This window comes from Ricinus communis, chromosome 7 (genome assembly GCF_019578655.1).
Source record: "Ricinus communis isolate WT05 ecotype wild-type chromosome 7, ASM1957865v1, whole genome shotgun sequence".
Classification (NCBI taxonomy): Eukaryota; Viridiplantae; Streptophyta; class Magnoliopsida; order Malpighiales; family Euphorbiaceae; genus Ricinus; species Ricinus communis.
The window spans coordinates 5,770,876-5,794,385 of NC_063262.1; the positions used below are offsets into that span (position 1 = coordinate 5,770,876).

At 33.8% G+C, this 23,510-nt stretch overlaps 4 protein-coding genes across 7 annotated transcripts; 2 read left to right on the forward strand and 2 right to left on the reverse strand.

Moving 5' to 3' along the window:
• Positions 1 to 1,957: 1,957 nt before the first annotated feature.
• Positions 1,958 to 4,081, reverse strand: LOC8263615 (protein SKIP34). Of its 3 annotated transcripts, none has more exons than XM_025159915.2 (2): positions 2,391 to 4,081; positions 1,958 to 2,231 (listed from the first exon to the last, which is right to left on the reverse strand). In XM_025159915.2, the coding sequence occupies exon 1, from the start codon at positions 3,891 to 3,893 to the stop codon at positions 3,591 to 3,593; it is 303 nt and encodes a 100-aa protein (XP_025015683.1). In that variant the 5' UTR covers positions 3,894 to 4,081; the 3' UTR covers positions 1,958 to 2,231; positions 2,391 to 3,590. The 3 variants fall into 3 exon arrangements, with proteins under 3 accessions (XP_025015683.1, XP_048233303.1, XP_048233302.1); XM_048377346.1 differs by having other exon boundaries at positions 1,958 to 2,245; XM_048377345.1 differs by having other exon boundaries at positions 2,308 to 4,081.
• A 2,527-nt stretch (positions 4,082 to 6,608) lies between these two features.
• LOC8263610 (protein ecdysoneless homolog) lies at positions 6,609 to 12,027 on the forward strand. Its single transcript, XM_002533912.4, has 5 exons — positions 6,609 to 7,977; positions 8,504 to 8,842; positions 9,600 to 9,730; positions 11,074 to 11,237; positions 11,525 to 12,027. Exons 1-5 carry the CDS (start codon positions 6,842 to 6,844, stop codon positions 11,708 to 11,710), a joined length of 1,956 nt encoding a protein of 651 aa, XP_002533958.2. The 5' UTR covers positions 6,609 to 6,841; the 3' UTR covers positions 11,711 to 12,027.
• A 2,220-nt stretch (positions 12,028 to 14,247) lies between these two features.
• Positions 14,248 to 16,935, forward strand: LOC8263612 (nicotinamidase 1). 2 transcript variants are annotated; one of them, XM_002533913.4, is made up of 5 exons: positions 14,248 to 14,632; positions 14,720 to 14,903; positions 14,985 to 15,118; positions 15,206 to 15,391; positions 16,603 to 16,935. In XM_002533913.4, the coding sequence occupies exons 1-5, from the start codon at positions 14,492 to 14,494 to the stop codon at positions 16,687 to 16,689; spliced, it is 732 nt and encodes a 243-aa protein (XP_002533959.1). In that variant the 5' UTR covers positions 14,248 to 14,491; the 3' UTR covers positions 16,690 to 16,935. The 2 variants fall into 2 exon arrangements, with proteins under 2 accessions (XP_002533959.1, XP_015583723.1); XM_015728237.3 differs by having other exon boundaries at positions 14,249 to 14,561.
• Positions 16,936 to 17,896: 961 nt separating this feature from the next.
• On the reverse strand, positions 17,897 to 22,424 carry LOC8263613 (protein NETWORKED 2D). The gene is made up of 2 exons (XM_015728240.3): positions 21,740 to 22,424; positions 17,897 to 21,124 (listed from the first exon to the last, which is right to left on the reverse strand). The coding sequence occupies exons 1-2, from the start codon at positions 21,831 to 21,833 to the stop codon at positions 18,030 to 18,032; spliced, it is 3,189 nt and encodes a 1,062-aa protein (XP_015583726.2). The 5' UTR covers positions 21,834 to 22,424; the 3' UTR covers positions 17,897 to 18,029.
• Between the last annotated feature and the right edge of the window lie 1,086 nt (positions 22,425 to 23,510).

Consider the following 23,510-nt stretch of genomic DNA (forward strand, 5'->3'; position numbering starts at 1 on the left):
TTAAACCTTTATATATAAATTTAATTTGGATATAGTTTGAATCATATAGTATTAATTTTTAATCTAATTTAACTCAAATAGAAAAAAAATGTATATATCTTGAATCGTATTGGACTATAAAGGGAATGTATAGTAAAATTAGATTTATACAATTGAATCTTCATTAAAGTAAGTTAAGTTTATAAGAAAATTGTTGTGTTTTAATATTATTAGAGGTAACGGATTATTGCTATATAACAGGATTACTTTGTTATCACTATAACTATAAAAGTAAAGCTCTTATTAGTATTTATAAATGTCGAATTTAAAAGATTGAAATCTAAAACCTTCATCCTTCTTAGGCTCTTAACAATTATAAGGATATCAATTGAGTCACTTTTATACTAATCTTCTAACAAGACAACGTATTCAAATAGTATAAATTTGACATGAGATGGGGATTTGGATGAGCACATGGCCATATGGATGCGATGATTAATGGGGTAGAAAACTGGCACCAAAGAAATGGGTCCCTAGCAATTCAATTAGCAATTGGAGTAGTAGAGTTCTCAAAGTCAGGGTCACTCTGTCACATTCATTTTTGGCCTTTTCAGGATATTAACATGCAAAGTAATGAATAGAATATGAGGATCAGTACATAGTTGCTTCCAGATTACTGTTGAGCCATTTTATCTAAGAGAGATGCCAGTGGAAGGATTGGTTTTGTCCTGATATGTAAAGATAAACAATAGCCAAGTAGCTTGCATGATTTGGTGGTGGGTCTCCTTCACTGGTTTTAATTAACATAAAAAAGGCTATAAAAATGGTTACCTAAGAGATTCAAGACTGTAAAAGAAGAATGAAATAAGTGAAAATAAAAGAGAAAAATGAAGAAGCTGATGAAGAAGTTTGTAAATCAGTAATGTAAAACAGTATTGTTGAAAGCATTTAACAACTTCTAACCACACTACGCTTGAGGTCTAACTAACTGTCAAGAAGTGACAGATTGGGTTCGAATCCTCTTTTCCAAGCTATGTTAATGTTTGCTTTTACAACAGGTATAAGGAAATGACTATGTGTTGTTATGTAGTCCATAGTCTGAATCTAAAAGAGTTCATATTAAGAAATTATTGAGTGTGTTAATTATCGAAAATCTATGTTTAAATCTACATTCCATTTCAAAATAGATCCTTAAACATAATTATAGAGGTAAAATTTTCTTATAAATTATACTATTTATCCCACTGTAACCTATTTAAGTTGATATTAGATTGAAGTAAATGCAAATGCAATGACATAAACGCTGAAGAATTAGGTGGGCAGGAAACTGTGAAAATTGTATTCCAGAGCAGTAACATATATGGGTTTTGTTTCTTTTTGCAGGATGTGACACTGAGTTTAGAGCTAAGCCAATTTTCTTTTGTTAGTCTCTTTAAATTTAGTGAGGTTACTTCTTGAGAAGGTTTACAGTAAAGAATAAAGAGCTTAATAAATCTATTATTAATAAAGATGATTCCCCTTTTTCTCCTGCAATAGGAATAAGATTAGTATTCTATTGCGAGTGAGACAATGGAACTGCAAAAAGCAAGTCTTGTGATTGAATCTTGAAAGTTAGCAATCAATTTTAATTGCTTGGTTTAATAAATGTTAGTGCATAATTCTAATTCTTTTTCCTCTTATTTTGCCTCATTTGCTTTTAAAAGTTTTATACCATTCAAGTGAAACTTCATATATGTAACGGGTTTAATACAAAATCATTAAAACACACAAACTTAAGGTGTCTTTACTCTTGAGTTGGGTGGTTGTTATCCAAAATCAAGAAATAGGTTGGTTTTCATTTGGTAAACTTATGGTTATCCTAGCTTTTGTTATCCAAAATCAATAACTTGATTTCCACAAAGATTAATGGAATTAGTTTCTTCTGCTTAATCATTATAAAGCCACTAGAGACTTTTGTTTCTTGAATTTGAAGGATCAATGATGAAATCAACTTCATCTACTAATTTGACAATTAAAAAACTGATTACAAATCTTTTCACAAGAAGTAAATTGACTGATAAAGCCAAATTGGCTATCGTGTGACTCATATATGGGCGAGCGTATATATTTTTGGGCCTTTACTTCAGAATTATCCTGTTCATTTTTCCTTTTGGGTAAACAAGAAATAGCCTGTAGTCCTCGCCCTTTAGGCCCAGAATTCTACTGGAAGTTCATGTTCTACATTGTGTGAAGACTTCATGCTAGTGTTGAACCTGAGACGGAGGATCTTCAGAATATTAGTATTGATCTTTGTCAGGAGAATAGATGAGTGAATGTAGTAATCATTACAATTGAGTTGAGGCTCAATGCATTCTGGAGGATCGTCATAACTTGCGAATTGTAATCACACACATGGAGATAGGGGTACTCACTATTCATTCCCACACTCCTGCTTGAGCATTCTTTGAAGCTGATGCAGCCTCCCATATGGGGATGATAACAATCATGGAAAATCAATCGCCAAATTAACCAGCTGCGGCATTATGGTCTCACTGTCTCTGATATGATTCTAGTGCGAGGCTTTATGAGTCTCTTTCTGCATATGTTTGCTCATGTAATCTCATCCTGCATAATAAAAAGGCCTTCCAAGTTCAATGAACGCTTCAACTCATAATCCCTCCACAACAAGGGAAGGCTAAGATACAGTCGGAGATTTGCAGCATGCTAAAGACTTATGATATGACTCAGAATGGATTATTCTTGCATCAGTTTTCTGATCTAATCAGTCACATTTCAAGACAATGGCAATGAAGGGTGTACTCGGTGGCAAAATTCTTCTGTCAAAATGCAAAATCTAAGGATTCATTGTTCTCTTAAACAAAGTAGCAACAGGCCTTCCTGCCATTGTGAAACTGCAGAGTCTCTAATCTCTGGGTGCGTTATGAGTTAAAGACAAGATATCAGCAGAAATTCAAGGAATCCTAGTTAATGTAGGACTTCCTGTAATTGTCCTAACTCATAAAATCTAGCTCACGGTCATATAAGAACTGAATCTCACCCGAAGTACTCCCCACTCCCCAATACCAATTCCACAAGCCAATGTAATCAATGGCTACGTGTCGAGCTCAGCCAACTCGCAAGCTACTTGAAATCAATGAAACTACTCAGTGCCTGGATATCAGTTTCTTCAAGTGATTAAGCACTCCATTAAAATAAACTTTCCTAACCCAACAAAAACCCCATAGTAGCATCACGCTGTAACAATATCCCCAATTTTCCGTTGTTCTTCAAATGAAGCAATTTTGCTCTTCTTGCATCACTATGTTTGATACAGTACAATTATAAACGATGGACTCGAAGAATCATGTTTCCCTCTAGCATTTTATAAAACACAAACAAATGATAAAATTACAGAACTGCAATTTCATGTCATCAGGAGCTGCTAAAATTACTATAATTTCATATCATTGATTGACAGTAATGATAATTTCATATAAAACTATCAAACACATGACAACATCACACCATCAGTTAGCCAAAAAAAAAAACCCAATATTGATTCCATTCCACCCCCAAAAAGAAAATAAGTATAAACAAACAGCGGTATCTATTGGGAGAAAAACCACAAGGCGCTACGTAGCTGGCAAAGAAGAGAAAAAGCGAGCCACGTGTTCTTGCTGCTCGCGATATCTCCGTTTCAGGTAAGTCTCAAGGATCTCCATAACGGAGACAAACCGCTTCATCTCCTCTAATCGTCGACTCAGCTCGGCTTCTCGAGCTCTCGCTCGCTCTAGCCGAGCCTCGGTCTCCGCGAGCCGGTCTCGAAGATCTTCTACGACGGATGCGTTGTTGTTCTCGTTGTCGTTTTGAGGTCGGCGGTTTCGACTAGGGATCAGGTCGTCTGGTGATAAGGAACGTCGGTGACCGTAACACATTTTTCTTTTTTTCTTTTTTTTTTTTTCTGTCGTGTCTATTAGTTATCAGTCTGTCAAGACTCAGGAGATCAAAAGACAAGCAACTCTTTTCTTTTTGAGGAAAAGATAACTAACAGTTTTTTCTTTTTTTACTGTTTAATCTGGTGCGTTAGATGCGTAGACAGTAGACTCGCCTTTGTTGCTATGGTTTGTTTTTTTTTTTTTTCTTTTGCGAAGAAGGTACAATTTCTGCCCTTAATGTTTGGTGTCAGAGACGGATTAGCCTTTAAAATGTCCTTTTAATGCAATTAACCCCTTAAGTTGTCAAAAATCTGAAATCCATTTCCCTTTATTTGGAATTTAAACGGGAAAATGTCCAAGTTTATCCTTAGTGTTTAATAGTAATTTCACCTGGGCACTTTATGTTTTTTTGGTCGTAATATGCCCTTATTTGCTATAAAATACTACATTTAAGTCCTTTTTTATGCTGAAAAATAAAATTTAATATCGTTAGTTTTATGCTGATGTGAAGTATATGAGAACTATTATATAGATTTACATATTAAATAAGTAAAGTATATCTTTATTCCTTTTTCTTTGCCTCTCTCTTTTCTTTATTTTCCTTTACAATAATTCTATTTCATTTCTACTTTCTTTCTTTCTCTCTCTCTCATTTCTAAGTATAAGCATACAAGACAGAGAAGCGTGAAGGTCGTTGGTTTTCTTTCTATAAACTCTTTTGAAGCTAAATCTCGCATTTGAAACTTGTTTTTGTTCAAATTCCTCGATAACATTCTCTTTATCCTACCTCTTGTAATAATCAAATTTCAACTATTTTTTAGATAAAATAAAATCTCTAAACGATATATAATTTTTGCTTCTCGGATTGGATATTGTTGGTAATGGTTTCCATTATAAATGACTAATCAATGCATAAACCATTTTTTATTTGATACAATTTCTTTGTATTCTGGAATAAATAATGACTTAACTGATATATGACTTTCTCGTAAGGATTTAAAATAAAAATTTGAAATGCGAGTACATCACATAACGACATGCCAGTTACTTTAAATTTAATTATAGTATAATTTAATATGTTAATTCATTTAAAAATTAAAATTGCTTTCGCATATATGCACCATTTCTAATTCATAAAAGTACAATTGTGAAAGACAAAAAGGAAAAAAGGATTATTATTATTGTTGTCGTTAACTCTCTCGATATCTCCAATCTCTTAATTCATATCAAATTCATTATCTACCAACAATAATTACAATCACAAGTACAAAAAGTTTAGATTTAAATTAAAGTACGAATATTATATTAAAATTTTTCGAAGCACGAATGGATTAAGTTTTTTATCACCATTATATTTTGGTTTAAAGGTCAATTTACTCCCTCAATTTAACTTCTTAGCTCATTTTACCCACCAACTTGGCAAAAGCGATCAATTCAATCCAAATTCCTACAAAATTAAGAGATTGGATTCCATGCATCATGCAAAGCAAGTAAAAAGTTTAGTTAAAAGACATAATCAATATATAAAATTTAATTTAGTCCTTAAAACTTCATATTAAATATCAAACTCAACTAAAATAAAATTACTAAATAATTTAAATTAAATAATAATAACTAATTAGTAATTTTCTTATCCACTTGACTAAATTATGCTAAAAATAAAGCTAAAGCAAAAAATTATCAATTAATTATTTTTTAAAGTTAAGATTAATTATTTTAAAAAATTCAAATTTTATTCTAATTTAACAAAAAATTAAATATTCATGAGTTTAATTTTATTATTTAATTTAAATTCTCATTGAAAATTGTAATTTAATTATTTTTTGTTAGATATTATTATTAGATCATATTAAAATATTTTTCTTAATACAAATTATTTTACTAAGCTTATTGCATAACGTAAAGTTTAAGGACTAAAATAAACTTTACTTATTGATTATGTCATTCACTTATTTACAATCCAATCTCTTAATTTTGTGAAATTTGGACTAAATTGGCTACTTTTACTAAGTTGATGGATAAAATGAGCTAAAAAATTATAATCTGAGTAAATTGGCCATTAACTCCAAGTTGATGGGCAAATTGACCTTTAAACCATTATATTTTCATCTATACTTCCAAAATAATGAATATCTTTAACTATTAAACCCATAAACATAGTCGAGAATACACTTTTATCAAAAAAATTATATATTATTGTTAAGAATGCAAAATTCTATATTTATCATTATATATAAATTTAATTTAGGCATTTTTGAGTATTTTTAAAAGATATGTAGAAAGAATAATTAAGGACCAAAAGAAAAGAAGAAAACATAAAAAAAAAAAAGAATAAACTAGAAAATATATAAAAGAAGAAAACTTACTTTATAAAATATAATCTATATTCTTTTAACTGTCGTCACTTGCTATGTTTAGCTTATGTTTTACATGTTCATAATTTCGTAAAAAGAAAAGAAATAAATTAGCCAACAAGTTACTCGGTAATAAGTTGAGAAAGTAACATTTTGGACTAATTGCCCGTTGCGAACAAGATGGGGGGGGGGGGGGGGGGGGGTGTGGGGGGGGGGGTGGGGGGGTAAATTGCTATTTAAACCAATTAAACTAAAACAATTAAACTAATCTTGATAATGGGAGGGTGCAAACAGCCGGAGTAGACACGTTATTATGAGGCTGAAGGCATGTCGTTTCAGTAAAACTACAAAAGTCGGACCCTTCTCGCCTAAACTGGAAGCTTTCTTTGACAAGGAAGGAAGGAGCATTTAAGAGGAACGACAAATGGGTTGTGAAACAAACGACAATACGTTCGGTCCACGTTTCGCGAGGTCGCGAACCCGCTCAAAACCGCAGGAGTCGGGAACAGTCATGAGAGAGCGTCAGAAGCGGCGTGAGTATAACTTGCCACCGCCAGCAGCAGCAGCAGCAAAATTGAAGTGAACAGAGCAACCATGGCGACAGACTCCGACCCATTTGCCTCAATCTTTTCTCAGACGAACTCTCGCATACCGGAGGACACCGTCTTTTACGCAATATACCCAGACACCTCACTCTCAAACACCTTCACATCCTCTTACACACCATCTCTCACACTCCAAACACTCCACCTCGAAATCCTCAACTTAATCTCTCCAATCACATCTTCATACATATGGCAACACCAACCCTTCTCTCTCTTAGTCTCCTCTTCATCGTCTCATCTGCCTCACCTTCACGGCACCCTCCGTTTCGGCGACAACATCGATGACGAATGGTTCGCCGTCTACCTCCTATTTCTCATCTCTAATCACTTTCCTAACCTCTCCATTCGCGTTTGGGACAACGACGGTGAGTTCCTTCTCATCGAAGCCGCTTTTCACCTTCCTCGCTGGGTCCACCCCGATAACATCGCTAACCGCGTGTTTGTTCGTGGTGGAAATCTCCATATTGTTCCTCAAGACAAACTAGCTAGCCCTGCTTTAATTGATTCTCTGAAGTTCTTGATTTATTATGAGAACCAATCGGTTGCTGATAATAATGTTCAACAAGCGATTAAAAATCGGATTTCGGATTATCCAGAGAGAGCGAAAAAGAATACGCATAAGGTTAGGGTCAGGGTTCCAGTATCGGTAGCGCAGGTTTTGAAGTATGAGCCATGTTTAATTTCTCTAGGTGTTGAAGGTTTTTATGATAGAGATATTGATACGATGAAATACGCAGCGAAAATGGAGAGGTTTTTGAGTAAAGGAGGAAGAGGAGAGGAATTAGTTTGTGCGAGTGTTACGATGTCTAGGGCTATGTATGCACAGTTAATGCAGCAAAAATTTGTGGCTCCCAAGTGCTACCCGAAGATGCCAAATAGAGATGATATGGAGGGGTTTATGGAGGCGGAGCTGGGAATGAAGATTGCGTGTGGATTTGAAATGATGTATCAGATGAGGAGAAAGGAAGGAGAGGAAGGGAAAGGGAGTAGTTGGATTAAGTATAAGGAGAGTTTGGAGAAGAGTGGGTTTTTTGAGGGTTTTTTGCCTGGATCAAAGGAGTATAAACGGTTGATGGAGAAGGCTGAGGAGTATTACCGTAGTAGTGCAATGTTTTCTAGGATCAGGTATTTCTTAATCTATCTTGTTTTTGTTTGGGTTCGTCTTGTTTATTTATTTGTTTATGGAGGTACAGATAACTTGCTTTAGTTAGTCTAATGGAGTGGTGAATTGGAATACTGGTTCAGGGACTGGCATTTAAGTTATGGATCTCAAAGAATTGGTAAAACTGAATTTGATTGTGGAGTTGCATACGCATCTCATGTGGAGCTAAATGAAATGCTTCATATCTTATGCTTTCAAAATCACATCATATATTATTATTTGCTTTAACATTTTTCAAATATTGGATTTAGGTTTTTTTTCCTCTTACTCCGTCCCTCTTTTTCAGTAGTTGGAATTGGATTGTGATTATAACTCGTGTTAGGGGGCCTGTGATTTGCCTTCGTCAATTGATATTATTTTTCCGTGAGGATATTCTGAATCTAATGATTACATTTGTTGACATTACAAGGGAATCTTTTTGAACAGTGGATTGTTTCCATATTCCTTATTGTTCTATAACTGTAATAAACTAATAATGTGTTATTGCAGTGAAATGATGAGTGCTCCAGTGAGACGAATTGATGAGATTCTTGCTATACAACATTCAACTGATGATTTCCAGAATCAGGATGTTCCTCCTTCTGATGATGATTCTTGGCTTTACAATGGAGAGAGCGAGTTGAGCACTGCTCTGCAAGAGAGACAAAAGGAAATGGATCTTTATAATGCTAAACACAAACACAAACAGAAGTTGAAAGAACCAGAGGATGCTGGTCCTTCTTCTGATGCTGATCTTAGTGATTTTGATCTTGGTGATATTGCAAAAACCATGCAAGCGTTTATGGATAAGGTGTCAAGCTACAAGGGAGCAGAGGTTCCAGAAAACAGGTTGGTGCATAATTAGCTGAGATTGAGATTGTGGCAAATTTACTGTTTTGAGTTATAACTTATTTATAGATTTTTGGTGCTAAGTAAGATAAATTTATGAAATTCCCAGACTTGCAACTTTATTTGCACCCAGCTGGATTTGTGTGTTCTGGTTTAGTCTAGCTTGACCTCCAATCTATGCTGGTGAGACTAGTAATTCTGATTCCACTTCAATATATGTAGACTTAGATTTTGGTCAAGACTCGAGCGTGAATTTTCATTTCATATTCCCCTACATTCAATGCACATTAAGGATTTTTATTGATCATGTAGAGCTGTTGCTTAACTTGAGGTTGTTGATTTAATAGCTTAGAATGTTGTGATTCTATAATTTGCATGGGCTTTCTAGGATGCTGCATATATAAGGAAGATAAAGTCTAATGGACTTGTGACTAGCTAACAGTGACATTTCTCAGTCAGTTAGCGAAGATTTTTTCTTGTTTTCAGTTGCTGATTGCCTGTTCAAAAACATTATAATTGTTTGGAACTATGACTCTTCTTCTGAAGCCATGATGGTACTCAGTTAGTGGCTTTCACTGATTTAAGATCTTTTTGCTGATAGAATTAGCTCATGTATTGGCATAATTTTTTGTGTGACCTGAGATATTAACATATATATATTTGCCTTCTCTTTCTTTCTTTTTTATTTATTTGTTTTTTAGATATCTGTGGGCCAAGCATTGACCTACATATTTCATTTGATTCCTTATTCTTGAAGGAACATGAAAGAAGTGGACCTTGATGTGGACCAATTCCTTAAGGACATGGAATCAGTGACGAAGTGTCATGGTCCGGAAGATATTGCTAGTGATGTTTCTGAAGCAGCATCCTCCTCAGACATGGATTTTGGTAAGTAGATCTTTTCTGTTCTTTAGTTTATTGAGTGCAACATTTTGTCTCAGTTTGAGAATCGTTTTTTGTTTTGGTTTGCATTGGCTGGTTAACTGTCAACTCTCTTTTGAAACTTTAAACAATAGTCCATTTAGGACTTGTAACAAATTGTTCAACTTTTCCCTTCCCCATAGAGATGTTCAGATATTTCTTATATATTGCTGGCCTGTCAAACTCTCTCTCTCTCTCTCTCTCTCTCTCTCTCTCTCTCTCTCTCTCTCTCTCTGTGTCACACTTGCACTCATACTCACAATTAAATTTCCTATGTGAGAAAATCAATGAGTTACTTATATTTTCTCAGATTTGTTGAAGAAGCAATCTTCTTTGAGAAGAGGGAGATGATTTGTTGGAAAATTTGCTGTGGTTATTGAATCTTTAAATGTTTATATAGTAAGATGATAATCAATTTGCCTTCTATGTCGGAGGTTGATATTAAAACCTCTAATGTTTAGAATATCCATAATAGTGCTCTTCATTTTAAGGAGCTTAAAAACATCATTTCTATAGTAAAGAGCATCTTAAGGAATATTCAAATATAAAGAGGAAAAACATATGTTATTTAAATCTAATTGATTAATTTTATTCTGCAATATAGACTATATTGTACTTCTTTTCATAAGTAGTATTGGTTTCAATTTCTCTTTCCTTTCTTTTTTTTTTTTTAACTTTTGTGAATAGAAAAAAATAAAGTCAGAAGTATCAATTAATAAATTACTAAGAAACTTGTAGTGCATTTTTTAAAATCAAAATAAAGAGTGAAACTTGGCTCTTCAAATGTGAAGGGTCAGACCAACTTATTACTTTATATTTAAAAAATAAAAATTCTATTGGAGTCTTATCTTATGGGATGACTCTTCATAAATAAACGGTGCCTTGGAAATGTTCTTATAAATAAGATGGTGGGTCAATTTGATTTCTGTGCTGGAACTTGAATAATACTTTTTAAAAGAGGCTTCTCCAATGAAAATAAAGAATGGTTACGTAGTATAGACTAGCTTTATTTGCATTGCATGTGATGGAACAGCAGGAACTTCTAAATATCGAATGCATTCTGCTCAATTGAAATAGTATTCTGGAAATATGCATGCATATTGATTATCCCTTGGAAAGGGAATTATGTTGAGGTCATTGATAATATCTAATTGTGAGATATCAAATTATCTGCCGATTTTACACAAATCTTGCTTTCTTACTTTTTCATCTTATCTAACATGTGACAATGCTATTCACACATGAAAACTCCATGCCTATTTGTGCAAATTTGTTTCTCTTCTTCTACTTACACCAAGGACGGTTTGCAGACGAGTCTGAAGATGGTAGTGATATTATGGAACCTTCCGAGGATAATGAGGACAGAGAAGACACTTTTATGCATACCTACTTGGATGCTCTTAATGACGAACTGAAGAACACCACCCTTAAGAAGAGTTTTGTTCATGCAAATGATAACACCAAAAGAAATGAGGTAATTTCTCATATTTCACAGGTAGAAGTACACGCACTTTCGAAATCTCATTTCATGACCTGCTGTTGGTATACAAGGAAATGCTTCACCTTATAGAGTTCATCCAACTTGTGAAAAATATGGCAATATTTTACTAGTTTAGTTGGTTCAAGTTCCATGCTACTTTTGTTGATTCAGTTCGAATCATCCCTTGTATATTAAGCAAGCTCGGAAAGAGCAATATCCATGTAATATTTTTATTTTATCCAATTATGGTATTTGCAAATTTAAGCTGTATATCCATGCAGGGGACCTCAAATGCTGCTGGGGAAGACATGGATGAAGAATTTACTCCTGTAGATGTTGATGTTAATCTGGTGAAGAGCCTTCTTGATTCCTTTTCTTCCCAACAAGGCCAAGCTGGTCCTACCTCCAATCTGCTTGGGCTCATGGGTCTACAACTCCCACGAGATAACAACAGCAAAGGCAAATGAAAGCTTATTTTGTATGGACCTGCTTTAACTTTAGTATTTCTTCACAATTTTTGTAAGATAACCCGTTTGCACAACTTCACTGTCAACCAATCTCCTAGATAGTTCGTTTAACCAATCTCCTATATGAGTATCACATGATGCAAATAGCGGCTTAACCATGCCATGAATCCTCTAGAGCTTTGGTCAAAATAGGACGGTCATATTATTCAATTAAAGAGTTTCTCTTTATCGTCTGTAATTAAGGAATTATATGTGAGTTGGGCAACTGTTGAGCTTGTGGATTCTTCATATATATACGTACATATAGTTGATGATTATACATGCAAACACTTTATGGGTTCTGCTTATTTTTGTGATAAAATGGTGATGCTTTTGTCAATAGTGGCTACATTCTTTTTAATATTAATTGTAGTTTTGAAAGCATAATTTGTTGGAATAAAATTTGGCCTTCGGATTAATTTAGCTATTTTTTAAAATTTTAGACATTTTAGATTGAATTTATTTGGTTATTTTTTAAAATTTTAGACACTTTAGTTTAAATAATTTAGTTTAAATTTTTATATATTTAGTTCAAATTAGTTTAATTTTTTATAAAATTTAGAATTTTATATATTCAGTTTAAATTAGCTCAATTTTTTATAAAAATAATATATTATTTTAAAAGAGAATAAATAGAATAAAAATAAAAATATTATATTTTTATAAACTGAAAAATATATTAACTTTTAAATAAAATAATATTATAAGTATTTTTTTCAAGAGACAGTTACAACAGTAATAGTAGTGTTGTTGGTAATAGTTATTTACGTTAATTATATTAATTGTAATAAAAATATAAAATAATTTTTAAATAATATTATATTTTTAATTATTTTTATTTTTAAAATTTTTTATAATAAAATTAATTTGAATAAAATATATAAAAATTTAAATTATAATATTTATAAATTTAGAAAAAACGTGTGACAAAATTAGCAGCGACATGATACTTTATTCGTAATTTGTTTGATAATTATATTTTCGAAGGGGCTGGGATTTGTGGGAGCTAGACAGCGATCGGCTCTCTATCTCTCTCAAAATATTCTTTGAAAAGGTGATAATCAGGCAGCAAATGGGTTGAGATTATATTTTACAAGGGGCTGAGGTTATGTTTACTAAAGTTTCAGGTTGGACTTGGAGATTGCTTCTTTGTTAAATGTTCACGAGTTCACATTCACTCTTAACATTCTATTACTAAAAAATATGGGTTTAAATATTATCTTTCATAAAATTATTAAAAAACATTTTATATCTAATAAAACATATATCAATATATAATATACATTATTTATATTCTAAATATTTATGCGAAAGATTATATTATTTAAAATATTTATATTTTATTTTATTAATTTCAAATTTCAAAAAATATATTACAAATTAAGTTTATCTAAATAAACTCCTTAGGAGTTCGAACTAGCTAAATAGGAATGATTATGAAATCCAGATTTTTATTTTATTTCTTACCGAATTCATTCTATAAGGGCAAAACTAAATAGTGCCAAACTATTTAGGTTGGTTTTGTTACTTTCGGATTTGGTTTATAGTTTGTTTTAAAAGATTTTAATAGCGAGTTTTAAATTTTTTTATATTAAAGAAATTGATTTAATTAAATTGACTGATACTTTAATATTTTAGTTTATGATTTCTAGCATATGATTATATTTTTAAAACAAATGTATTAAAAGTATAAAAGTAATTATAATTTAACCTAAAAAAACTCAAATAAAATGAATTAAAAATGCATTCTTTCAATTTCAGTTTGATTTAGGATCTATAGACCTTTTTCTTTTTCTGGTTTGGTTTGATTCAGGAGTTGCTGACCTTCGAACCTGGTGAAGAATCCTTAGGAGTTTGTTTCCTGTGGACATGGGGAGAGGAAGTTCTTATTGAGTCTCTTCACTGAATTATTTATGAAAACTTTAATTTTATTTACAATCTTAAACATCACTGATTTGGGGAACCGACAGATTTTAACTCAAAATATGAACATGAGGAGACTAAATTGGCTGTCGACTATGAATTGGATGGTAAACAAATGGACATATTCTTTGTATAGTTTTTCTTTTTTTGTTTCTAATTGGATGATATTTTCCCATAAATAGTTTAGTATTTGCCCTTTTGGTTCACACATATTATTGACTACTTGTAGTCTTTTAGAGAAAGGGAAAAGAGAAACTAAAAACTAAAAAAGCCAAATTTTGGAAGCAACAACTCCAATTAACATACTTTTTTCCCTTGCTTCCAAAGAGTTGAATATTCTTAGTTAGGAATCGATTACCTTTGCCTACTACTTTTTGAGTTACTATTATTTTATTAATTTCTTAATTGATCAAGGGGGGACCCAACAACCTGATCCAACCAATAAAAATAAGGACAAAAAGACCAACAGAAGCTATTGGAATCTTAGTTGGCCATCCCAAACTCATTTAATTTCTGTTATATTAGCAAAAAACATAACAGTCTTTTCTATTTTTGACCATTTTCTCCAAAAACTTTTGTGGGTCTTTCCAAACATAATATTCACTCAGGGGGCAAAATATAATCTTAAATCTTATCTTTCTATTTAAGATGCCAAATCTTTTCCTTTTTCTCCATTTATTTCCTCTTTCTACCTTATTCTGCACTTCTTCCTGTTTAGCCTAATCAGAATAGAGCCAATAGGGAAACACATAACACAGTCTTTTTTCTCGAATCATTTTTTTGAATTGGGAAAAGAAGAACAGGAAGAAGACGAAGACGATGGTCTCCTCCACGGTTGAATTGCTGAGGCAGGAGCTTCCCGTTCAGCAAGACTCTTTGCTTCTCAATGGTGATGTTAAGACTGGCCTTGTTCTTGTCGATATCGTTAATGGCTTCTGTACTGTCGGCGCTGGCAATTTGGTATTCTTTTTTCTTTTTCTTTGTTATTTGGCGTAATAACATTTCACATTCTTTTTTTTTTTTTTTTAAATTGTCGGGATGGAATAGGCGCCTAAACAACCTGACAGACTAATATCTACAATGGTAGAGGAATCAGCGAGGCTCGCAAGAACATTCTGTGACAGTAAATGGCCAGTTTTTGCTTTTCTTGATACACATCATCCTGATATTCCGGAACCTCCTTTCCCTCCTCACTGTCTTGCTGGAACTGATGAAGCAAGACTTGTTCCTGGTATTGCTTTGCTTGGACTTGTGTCTTTAATCATTTATGGGATTATGGCTTTTATTTTTCTTATGTTGCTTAACTATGCAGAATTGCAGTGGTTGGAGAACGAAGCTAATGTTACTCTTAGATGCAAGGATTGCATTGATGGTTTTCTTGGTTCAATTGAGAAAGATGGTTCCAATTTGTTTGTAGATTGGATTAGAAATAATCAGATCAAAGTCGTAAGTTTTTCTCTTTACTGTCAAGAAATTGTTGAATAGAATTTTCTTCTTTCCTTTTAATGTGGACTGAATTATTTGTGATTGAAGATACTGGTAATAGGGATATGCACGGATATATGCGTTTTGGATTTTGTTAGTTCAGCTCTATCTGCTAGAAATCGTGGTCTTCTTGCTCCTCTTGAGGATGTGATCGTGTATTCTCAAGCTTGTGCTACCTATGACCTTCCTGTGCATGTTGCCAGAGCTTCCAAAGATGCTTTTGCGCATCCACAGGTACTTAACCTGAATCAGGCATTGGCAATGCTTCATAAGTTATTACAAGTTATGTATTTCCAAAGTTGAATTGCATTACAAATTCAACGAGTGGGTTATTGCTGTTATGAATTATTCCTTTTCTTTCTTTTTTTGTTTCTTCTAAAGAAGAATATGGCAAAATGAGATTGTAACAACGGAACACAATACTCTACTTGCACATATGTCTATATTTTATTATATTTAGCCGCGCTCATCCCCTTGTTGCTTTTTGCTATTTCAGAAGGGAACATTAAATTGTTTGATCTGACATTTTTCTTTTCTCATGTCAAGTAGCATTTTGTTTTGTAGCAAGAAAAGAAATTGTACTATTTCTTAGAGATGAATAGTGAGATTATAAAAAAGATAGGAATGTAACTCCTAAGCTCTGTTAAGCTTTGGAACTTGAACCTACTGATGGTCCTGCTCTTTGAAATGCCAACTGAATTCATTCCAGAAATGTATAGATGTTCTTCTATGGTAAACTTTTGCAACCATTTTCTGAATGCAAGCCCCCATTTTCCTTTTCTTTTTCTCAAGAAACTATGTGCAGTTCATTGTTTTTTGTCAAGGCATTGAAGTAAAAACTTTAGAGGGGAACGAAGGATCATATCCAAATGCTAACTCTGTTTAAAAGCTATTCTTTAATGCATAAATTTAATATTCTCTGTCATCCTTAGATATTGATTGCATCATTGCGAAGCATGATTTCAAAGAATGTTTGATCTCCTTAATTTTTTTGTTTTTATATCGTGCAACGCTGTTCTCAATTCCTGCTCAAGCCTTCATTGAGTAGTCTTATATCTTACTTTTTCTTGTGGGAGTGTGCAGCACCCAAGTGTCTGCCTAACATTTTTGCAGTTGTAAGTTGATGTTCTTAGATTGCTAATTGAATAAGAGGACCAGTACTGGTAGAATGAGAACTGCGGCAGCAAAGAGATTGCTGAACTGCTTTAAGAGGGCTTTGTAATCAGTAAAATATGAAAAAGGATTTCATTTCTGTTCTTCTCTTTTCCTTTTCAGTAGTAACATTCTTGATGCAGTCATGTCTGTTCTCAACTATGAAGCTGTTTTGCGATTTAGATAAAAGTGATTTGTTTCTGAAGGATATCAGCTGAAAAATACAGGCATGTACACAGACAAACACATAAGAGATTTGGTCCTAACTTTATTTTAACTCCATGTTATTACAGGAGCTGATGCATCACATAGGCCTTTACATGGCCAAAGGAAGGGGAGCCAAGATAGTATCGGAGGTGTCTGTTAGTGCACTGCAATAGCCCCTCCTGAGTGCTGGCGATGAAGATTTTCTGATACGGGAAGACTTAATTATAAATAGATGTTCTGCAAGTGATCTTTTAGTTAATCTATGTAATTCCTTACATAATCTGTAAATTGCAGCTAGAGTAAGGAATATAATAAGGTGAACTATCAAAGGTTTTTGATAGTACTGTAAAGGAAAATGCTTTATTTACTCAGCGTTCTCATGTCAATAAGGAATATAATAATATCAAAGGTTTCTGATAGTACTGTAAAGGAAAATGCTTTATTTACTCAGCGTTCTCATGTCAATAATTTTTCTATGTACCACTTTAGTGTAATTTGTGATATGGAATTAACAATGAATATCATCATGCCTTGCAGGATTTGGGAGCGTTCTGTGAGTATTGCATCATTCCTAATACAACACTATATCACAGAGAATAACCAAAAATCTCCAAACAAAGCACTGAAGGAGTTTGTAACATCAAAAGCTTTAGTTTATCATTCTCAATTATGAAGGTTGATATCCTTCAAAATTTCAGAGGAGAAGCAGCTTTCTGTTTGCTTTATCAGACGGTGATGATTTTCTGTGGCGGCTGATGCTGCTTTTTGGATTAGCTCTTCAGCTATACTTCTTAAATGGTTGTAGCTGACTATTTCCATAGACAAAAACCCAAAACTCAGATTCGCAGTATTAGGTCAGTCATGTAAATAGTGGAAATAGCCAGTTCCTTATAAAAGTTGCTGGTTCTACAACGATTTCCAGCACTCATTTTTTCCCTTCTAGAAAAATCAGAGTTCCAGGTATAAAAGCCTTATAACAACGATCCCCACGACTTGCATCATTTGGTATAGAAGTCTAGATGTATTGATGTGTAACACCTTTCTCAGGCCAGGATGACAGATCCAGGAACCCAGTTATGGTTCACCAGATACGAGAAAACAAATAGAAAATACAGAATAAAAGATTGTTTAATACAGGATTTAATCGACGCCTTTATTCGGGTCTCAGGCAGCATTAAGCAGAAATCTTGTCCGCATTGGTTCTGAACAAGTGTTATTTTGTAGCTGCATTTACTTTGAAATTAGATTTAAAATCCAGGTTGTGTTAATTGATATACGATGATAATGGAATAACTTGAATCTGATCCAAGAAAATGCTGAAATGTTCATGCTTTCCTTTAACTATAAACATCTACAAGTATTAGGAAAACATGCCCTGTCTGTCAAAAAATCAACACGAAGCTTCAGCTTCTTAAAAATTACAATAAGAGAAAAAAAATTCAACAATAAATAAATGAAAAAGAAAAAAAAGGAGAAAGAAAACACAAATGCAGTGACTCAACACTGAATTAATTTATACATTAACTCCTGATTTAAAACCATTGTACTTCCTTTGCAGTACCGGGTGGACACAGGAGAATATCGAATGCCTCTGCCTTTTTGGTTTGATACCAAAGATAAAGGACCGTAAAGGAACTCGAGACCGGCTGTCTGAATGTTGCAGTTGGATATTGCTTTGGTTCTTTGATCCAGAAAGCTTGAATTCATCATTCAACTTGGCAAGAGTTTTTTCAACTTCTAGCTGGAGCGTTGTCACATGATCCAAGCCAGCCTGCAATTCATCTGCAACCTTGTTATTCTCTTGTTTCATGTTCAGAATCTCGCCTTGGAACTTTGCAGCTTGGTAGCTTGTAAATGTGAAGTCATCATCCTCAGCACTCTCCTTTAAAGCAGATGTTATCTCTTCTTGAATGTCACACAAAGATGAGAATCTGCTCTTCAATTCATCTTTCAGCAGCGCACTTTTCTCTAACCATACCGCTAACTCTGTATGTATCTCTCTGAGATGCTTGTACAGCGGCTTTGCATCGGATTTCAGAGAAAACTTTTGATTAGTACTACCATCTTGCTTCTTTTTCTTTTCCTCAAGTTTCACCAATTCAGATTGTAAATCTTTGATTTCAGTTTCAAATTTCTGTATCTGATGGAATGTACTGCTGAACCTTAACCAGAAATCTAAGTTCTCTTCTAACACTTCATCGATGTTCGATCGGAATTTTTCTTCCATCTTTGACATTTCTGACTGGTCCATCAGAATCATACTTTCTATTTTTGAGGATTCTGTCAAGGTTGATTTCTCAGATTCATGGTCTTCACCCAAGCTTGTTTGGAGAAGGCTCAGCTTCTGTCGTAAGAGTTTAATCTGTTCATCCTTCTTTGCATTGGCACTCTTCAGCTCTCTTAACTGCAGCGTTATATCAAAGAGGTCATCCCCTTTTTTATGGCCATCCGCGTTATTCATTTCTGCTTCACCAAGCTTCTTCTTAACATCCTTAAAGTTCCGAAGAGCAGTAGTATACTCGGTCAGTAGAAACTTCTCTCTATTTCCCATACCATTTGTGAACAAATGCTTCCAGTCTGGCTCATCATCTTGCTTTGTAGCCTGCACCTCTGTTTCATCAGGAAAGAGACCATCCGAAGTAATGGGTGAAGCTTGCTTATCAGCTTCTTCCTCCATTCTTATGTCATGAGATTGTACCAGAGGATTATCAGTCTGCAGTAGACTCACATTATCTCCCTGATTTCTGTTGGAAGTGCTAAGATCTTCTTTTTTTATCACTTCCTCTTCTTTTCTGTCACATGTAGCCTTTTCTTTCTGTGAAGAATCAGAAACTTCAATCTGCTCATGTGGCTTTTCCTTCTGCGGAGCGTCTGCAACCTTGAGCTCCTTATGCAGGTTTGCGTTCTGTGGCTCATTAGGACTGTCATCAGGTTTTAATGCACTTTCTTGTCCTCTGAGCTCCACCTGTGAGTTCATTTCCGGTGATCTGTGGATCCCGTCTTCAGAATTGAGTTCTCCTTTTACTTTCAACTCTGTCTCATTGACTTCAGCAATATATTCATTTTCTTTCTGCGGAGAGTCTGAAACCTTGAGCTCCTCATGCAGCTTCACATTCTCTGGTTCATTAGGACTCTCATCAGGTTTTAATGCACCTTCTTGCCCTCTGAGTTGCTCCTGTGAGCTCAACTCCGGGGATTTGTGATTTCCATCTTTAGTATTGTGTAAACCTTCTCGTCCATTGACCTCCTCGTGTGATTCATTTGCAACTACCGATCCCCACTCTGTTTGTAGTGTAGCCTGAAGCTCCTCATCTGGCTTAACATTATGTAGTTTCTCAGAGAGGTGGTCAAGATTACAATGTGCTTCTGTAAAATTGGTTTGAAGATTATTATTCTGATCTTCAACGCTTCTGTTTAGTTCTTGAAGTCCAGACAACTTCTCCTCCATTTCCCTCAGCTTGACTCTCAAGTCATTTTTGCCATGGATCAGTGTTGCCTTATCATTTTCCAAAATACCAATTTGTGCTTGAAGCTCATCTGTCTCCGTTCTCAATCTCTGTATAAGGGCTGTCTGTGATGAAACTGAAGCTTCTAAGCTAATCACCTTATTCACAAGCTCATCAATCTTCTCTGCAAGTTCTGACACACTGAGAGATGCATTTGATCCAACCTCAAAATGTTCGCTAATTTTCACACGTAACAGCTCCAAATCCTGTCTCTCATGTGTGACTCCACTTGGTTTTTGGTCTGAGCTTTTCATCTCTTCAACTGGGTTTATAGATTTATCTTTCGCTTGGGGATTTTCCTGATTCACCTCACCATGGACGAAGGCGTCCTTGAGAGACCTCAACTTCTCCCGAGCGTTATTGATCCTTTTGTTCTCAATCATTGCTTCTTCTGCTGATTTCTCTTGTTTCTCCTGCAACTGAGCCAGTGTATCCTGGCATGATTTTAAGGCTGCTGATGCCATCAATGTCCGAGCCTCATCATCTTCAATGACTCTGCCTGCACCAAATTCATCTTGCAAATTGGAAACCTTCTCCTGCATTTCCGTGATCGTTTGTTCAATTTCCCAATACTTTGCTAGCCCATTTTCATAAGAACTCTTCACAAACTCTTTCTCGGTTTGTAGAGCAAGAATTTGTTTCTGAAGCCTGTCAATCTCCTGAAGTCCCTCAGATTTCCTCAAACCAGACTTAGAAACTGCATGCTGATTTGTTTTCTTCATTGATTTCTTGGACTGTAATTTTGTCTTATCCGAAGTGAAGATGTTCTTCAACTCTTTCGGAATCTTTGGGACTTTCGGGACATTTGCTTTCGCGACTTCTGGAGCCTTCTTTGGGAACCTAGGTGAGGCTTCATCTTCATCATCTTCCATGGCGAACTGTACTTGTTCTGGGAAAACGGAAGCAATAGTGTTGTTGGCATTTTGTAGCTCTGTCGATATGTGGTCGTACCGTTCAGCTAAGGCCCTGTATGCTCGGTAAGATTCTTCCACGAAATGTATCAGCTCTGGCCTTTTCTTGTAGTACATTTCGGCTCTCCTGGCGAAGGAGTCTCCATCCTCTTCGATAAGTTTGAGGACAGTTTGTACCTTCTCTTCCATATCTGTCAATATACAATTGTCATCAGTTCTCTAATAAGTATGCAAATAAGGATTTTAATTCGATACAAGTAAATCAGCCGAACAATATTAACATGATCTGCCCTAGAAAATTAGCTTAAAGTTAAGTTAAACAAGCTCAACCAAAACAGATCAATCAAGTTGGTAGGCATTAATTGTCACACTTCCCAGAACACCAAATTCAAGAAAACAGGATCTTGCTCATCTATCAGCCCAAAATGCAAAAATCTAAAATTAGATGTAGGAAACTTTGCATGCTTAAAATTGCACTAGCATGCCTTGAAATACAAGCAAATGTATAGTCCACTCTTATGCCAATAGACTAATTTCTCCTGGCTATTATGTATGATCATGTCCTCTATACATATATGTGTGTGTGTGAAGTATTAACATTGTACATGGACAGGAACAGGAACATGTCTGAATTATCTTAGTCAATTCAAAATCATTTCCTACATGAAGAAATAAATTAATTCAACTGCTATATAACAGATTGGATTCATATAATATAATGGAATATCCAGGGATCTAATATGAACTCTCACAATCCAGTTTCTGTGATCAGGAGAAAAAAAGAAAGAGAGAATGGGAAAATATACCTTGAAGGTTCTGCTCCATCCATTTAGATTGCTTAGTTCTGATGTGGCTAGCCCACCACCATGAATAAGCATTGCTTGCAGCTCTCTGCAACATCTTTTTTTATCTTTCTTTCTTTGATATTTCCCTTCTTATCTCTCTATATCAGAAAAACAAGCACCAAAACACATATACATGCGACCCTCTGTTCTGTTGTTATGTTCTCTCTCTTTAACAAGAGGGATACAAGACATGGAACCCAATACCCTTTGTTCTGGGAAGATCTTGGCTTCTGAGTAAATAAATAAAAGAAATCAAGAAATGAAAATAAAAGGAAAGCTTTCAAAATGAAAGAAACATAATAAAGACATTGGCAAGAAACGTGTAACAAACAAAAGAAATGTGAAAATGTATGTTAGTGTACGTTTTTAAGACATCCTAATTATGGGGTCATGGAGGGGAGCCATTTTCGCCTACATTTACTTCTAAACCTTCCCTTTTCAAAAACAGATATTTAATAGTTTTCTTTTCTCTTAAAAAAGAAAAACAATAAAACAAAACAACCCACTAAAAAATATGCTAATTAAGAGTGTACTATTGGTTGTTTTATTTGTGAGAATTGGAAAAATTTTAAGTATCCACCAAATGGAAGGTGGTTACCCTCTATATAGAAGTGAGTAAAGAAAAACAGGTTGAACACACCCCCCCCCCCCCCAAAAAAAAAAAAAAACTACTGAAAAAATCAGTTAACTGAATTGATCAGCTGGGATTCTTTCTTTTTTCTTTTTTTTTTTTTTGCAAAAAAATTCAGTTTTCAGTTAAATTTTGCTTTCTAATTAGAAAAACATATTAGTTGTTAGTTAAAAATTAACTAATTAATTGATTTTTATTATTTTCTCTATCTGTTTTTTCTATTTTAAAAAGAACAAATTATATTATGGACTCGAGTACATTATGCATTATGTACCCGGTGACCAAAACGGTGCTGTTTTATTTAAATGATGGGACAGATTTTAAATGGCACGTGTGAAAGAGTTTTTTTTTCCAAAATAACACCTTACTTTGTTCTTGCCGATTTATAACAAAATCATGAGCTATTTTTTTGTTGTTCGGCTCTATTTTGTCTTCTTTATTTCTATTCTCAATTATTCAAACATTCATTCTCTAGTTCATAATTATGCTATTTTTCGTTCTTTTGTTTCTTTCTTCTTTTCTTCGCATTGATATATTTGCAGATTCTTACGATATATCAAATTCTTCATTTTTTTTCATTTTTTTATCGAAGAATTGATTGATAAAGATAGAAAATTTAATGGATCAAAATTCGAAATTCTGAATCAACAAAATATTAGTGCAGCTGAATGTTCAACTATAAATCTGGATTCATTTTCAAATACAGATAATAATGTATTTGTTGTTTATTTTAAATTGAAAAAAGTAGATACAAGTTGTTATTAGAATATTATGATTATTGTCTAGAAACTACAGATTCATAATGGTCATAATTCAGTTTCATTATAAAAAAGAAATATGTTCATTATGTACAGGATTTAGGTTCATTATGCTTGCATTATAGATTCATTATGTTTATACTATAGGTTCATTATGTTTGTATTATAAATTTATTACATATAAAATACAGATTTATTATTTACAATATTTAGGTATATTATGTTTATAGTATATATTTATTGTTGAAATAAAATAGATTCATTAAACTGAGTTTTATTATGTTTTCTATTTTTACAGTTGATAATGATAACAATGCAGTTGTTGAGGATTTACTTGATTTGT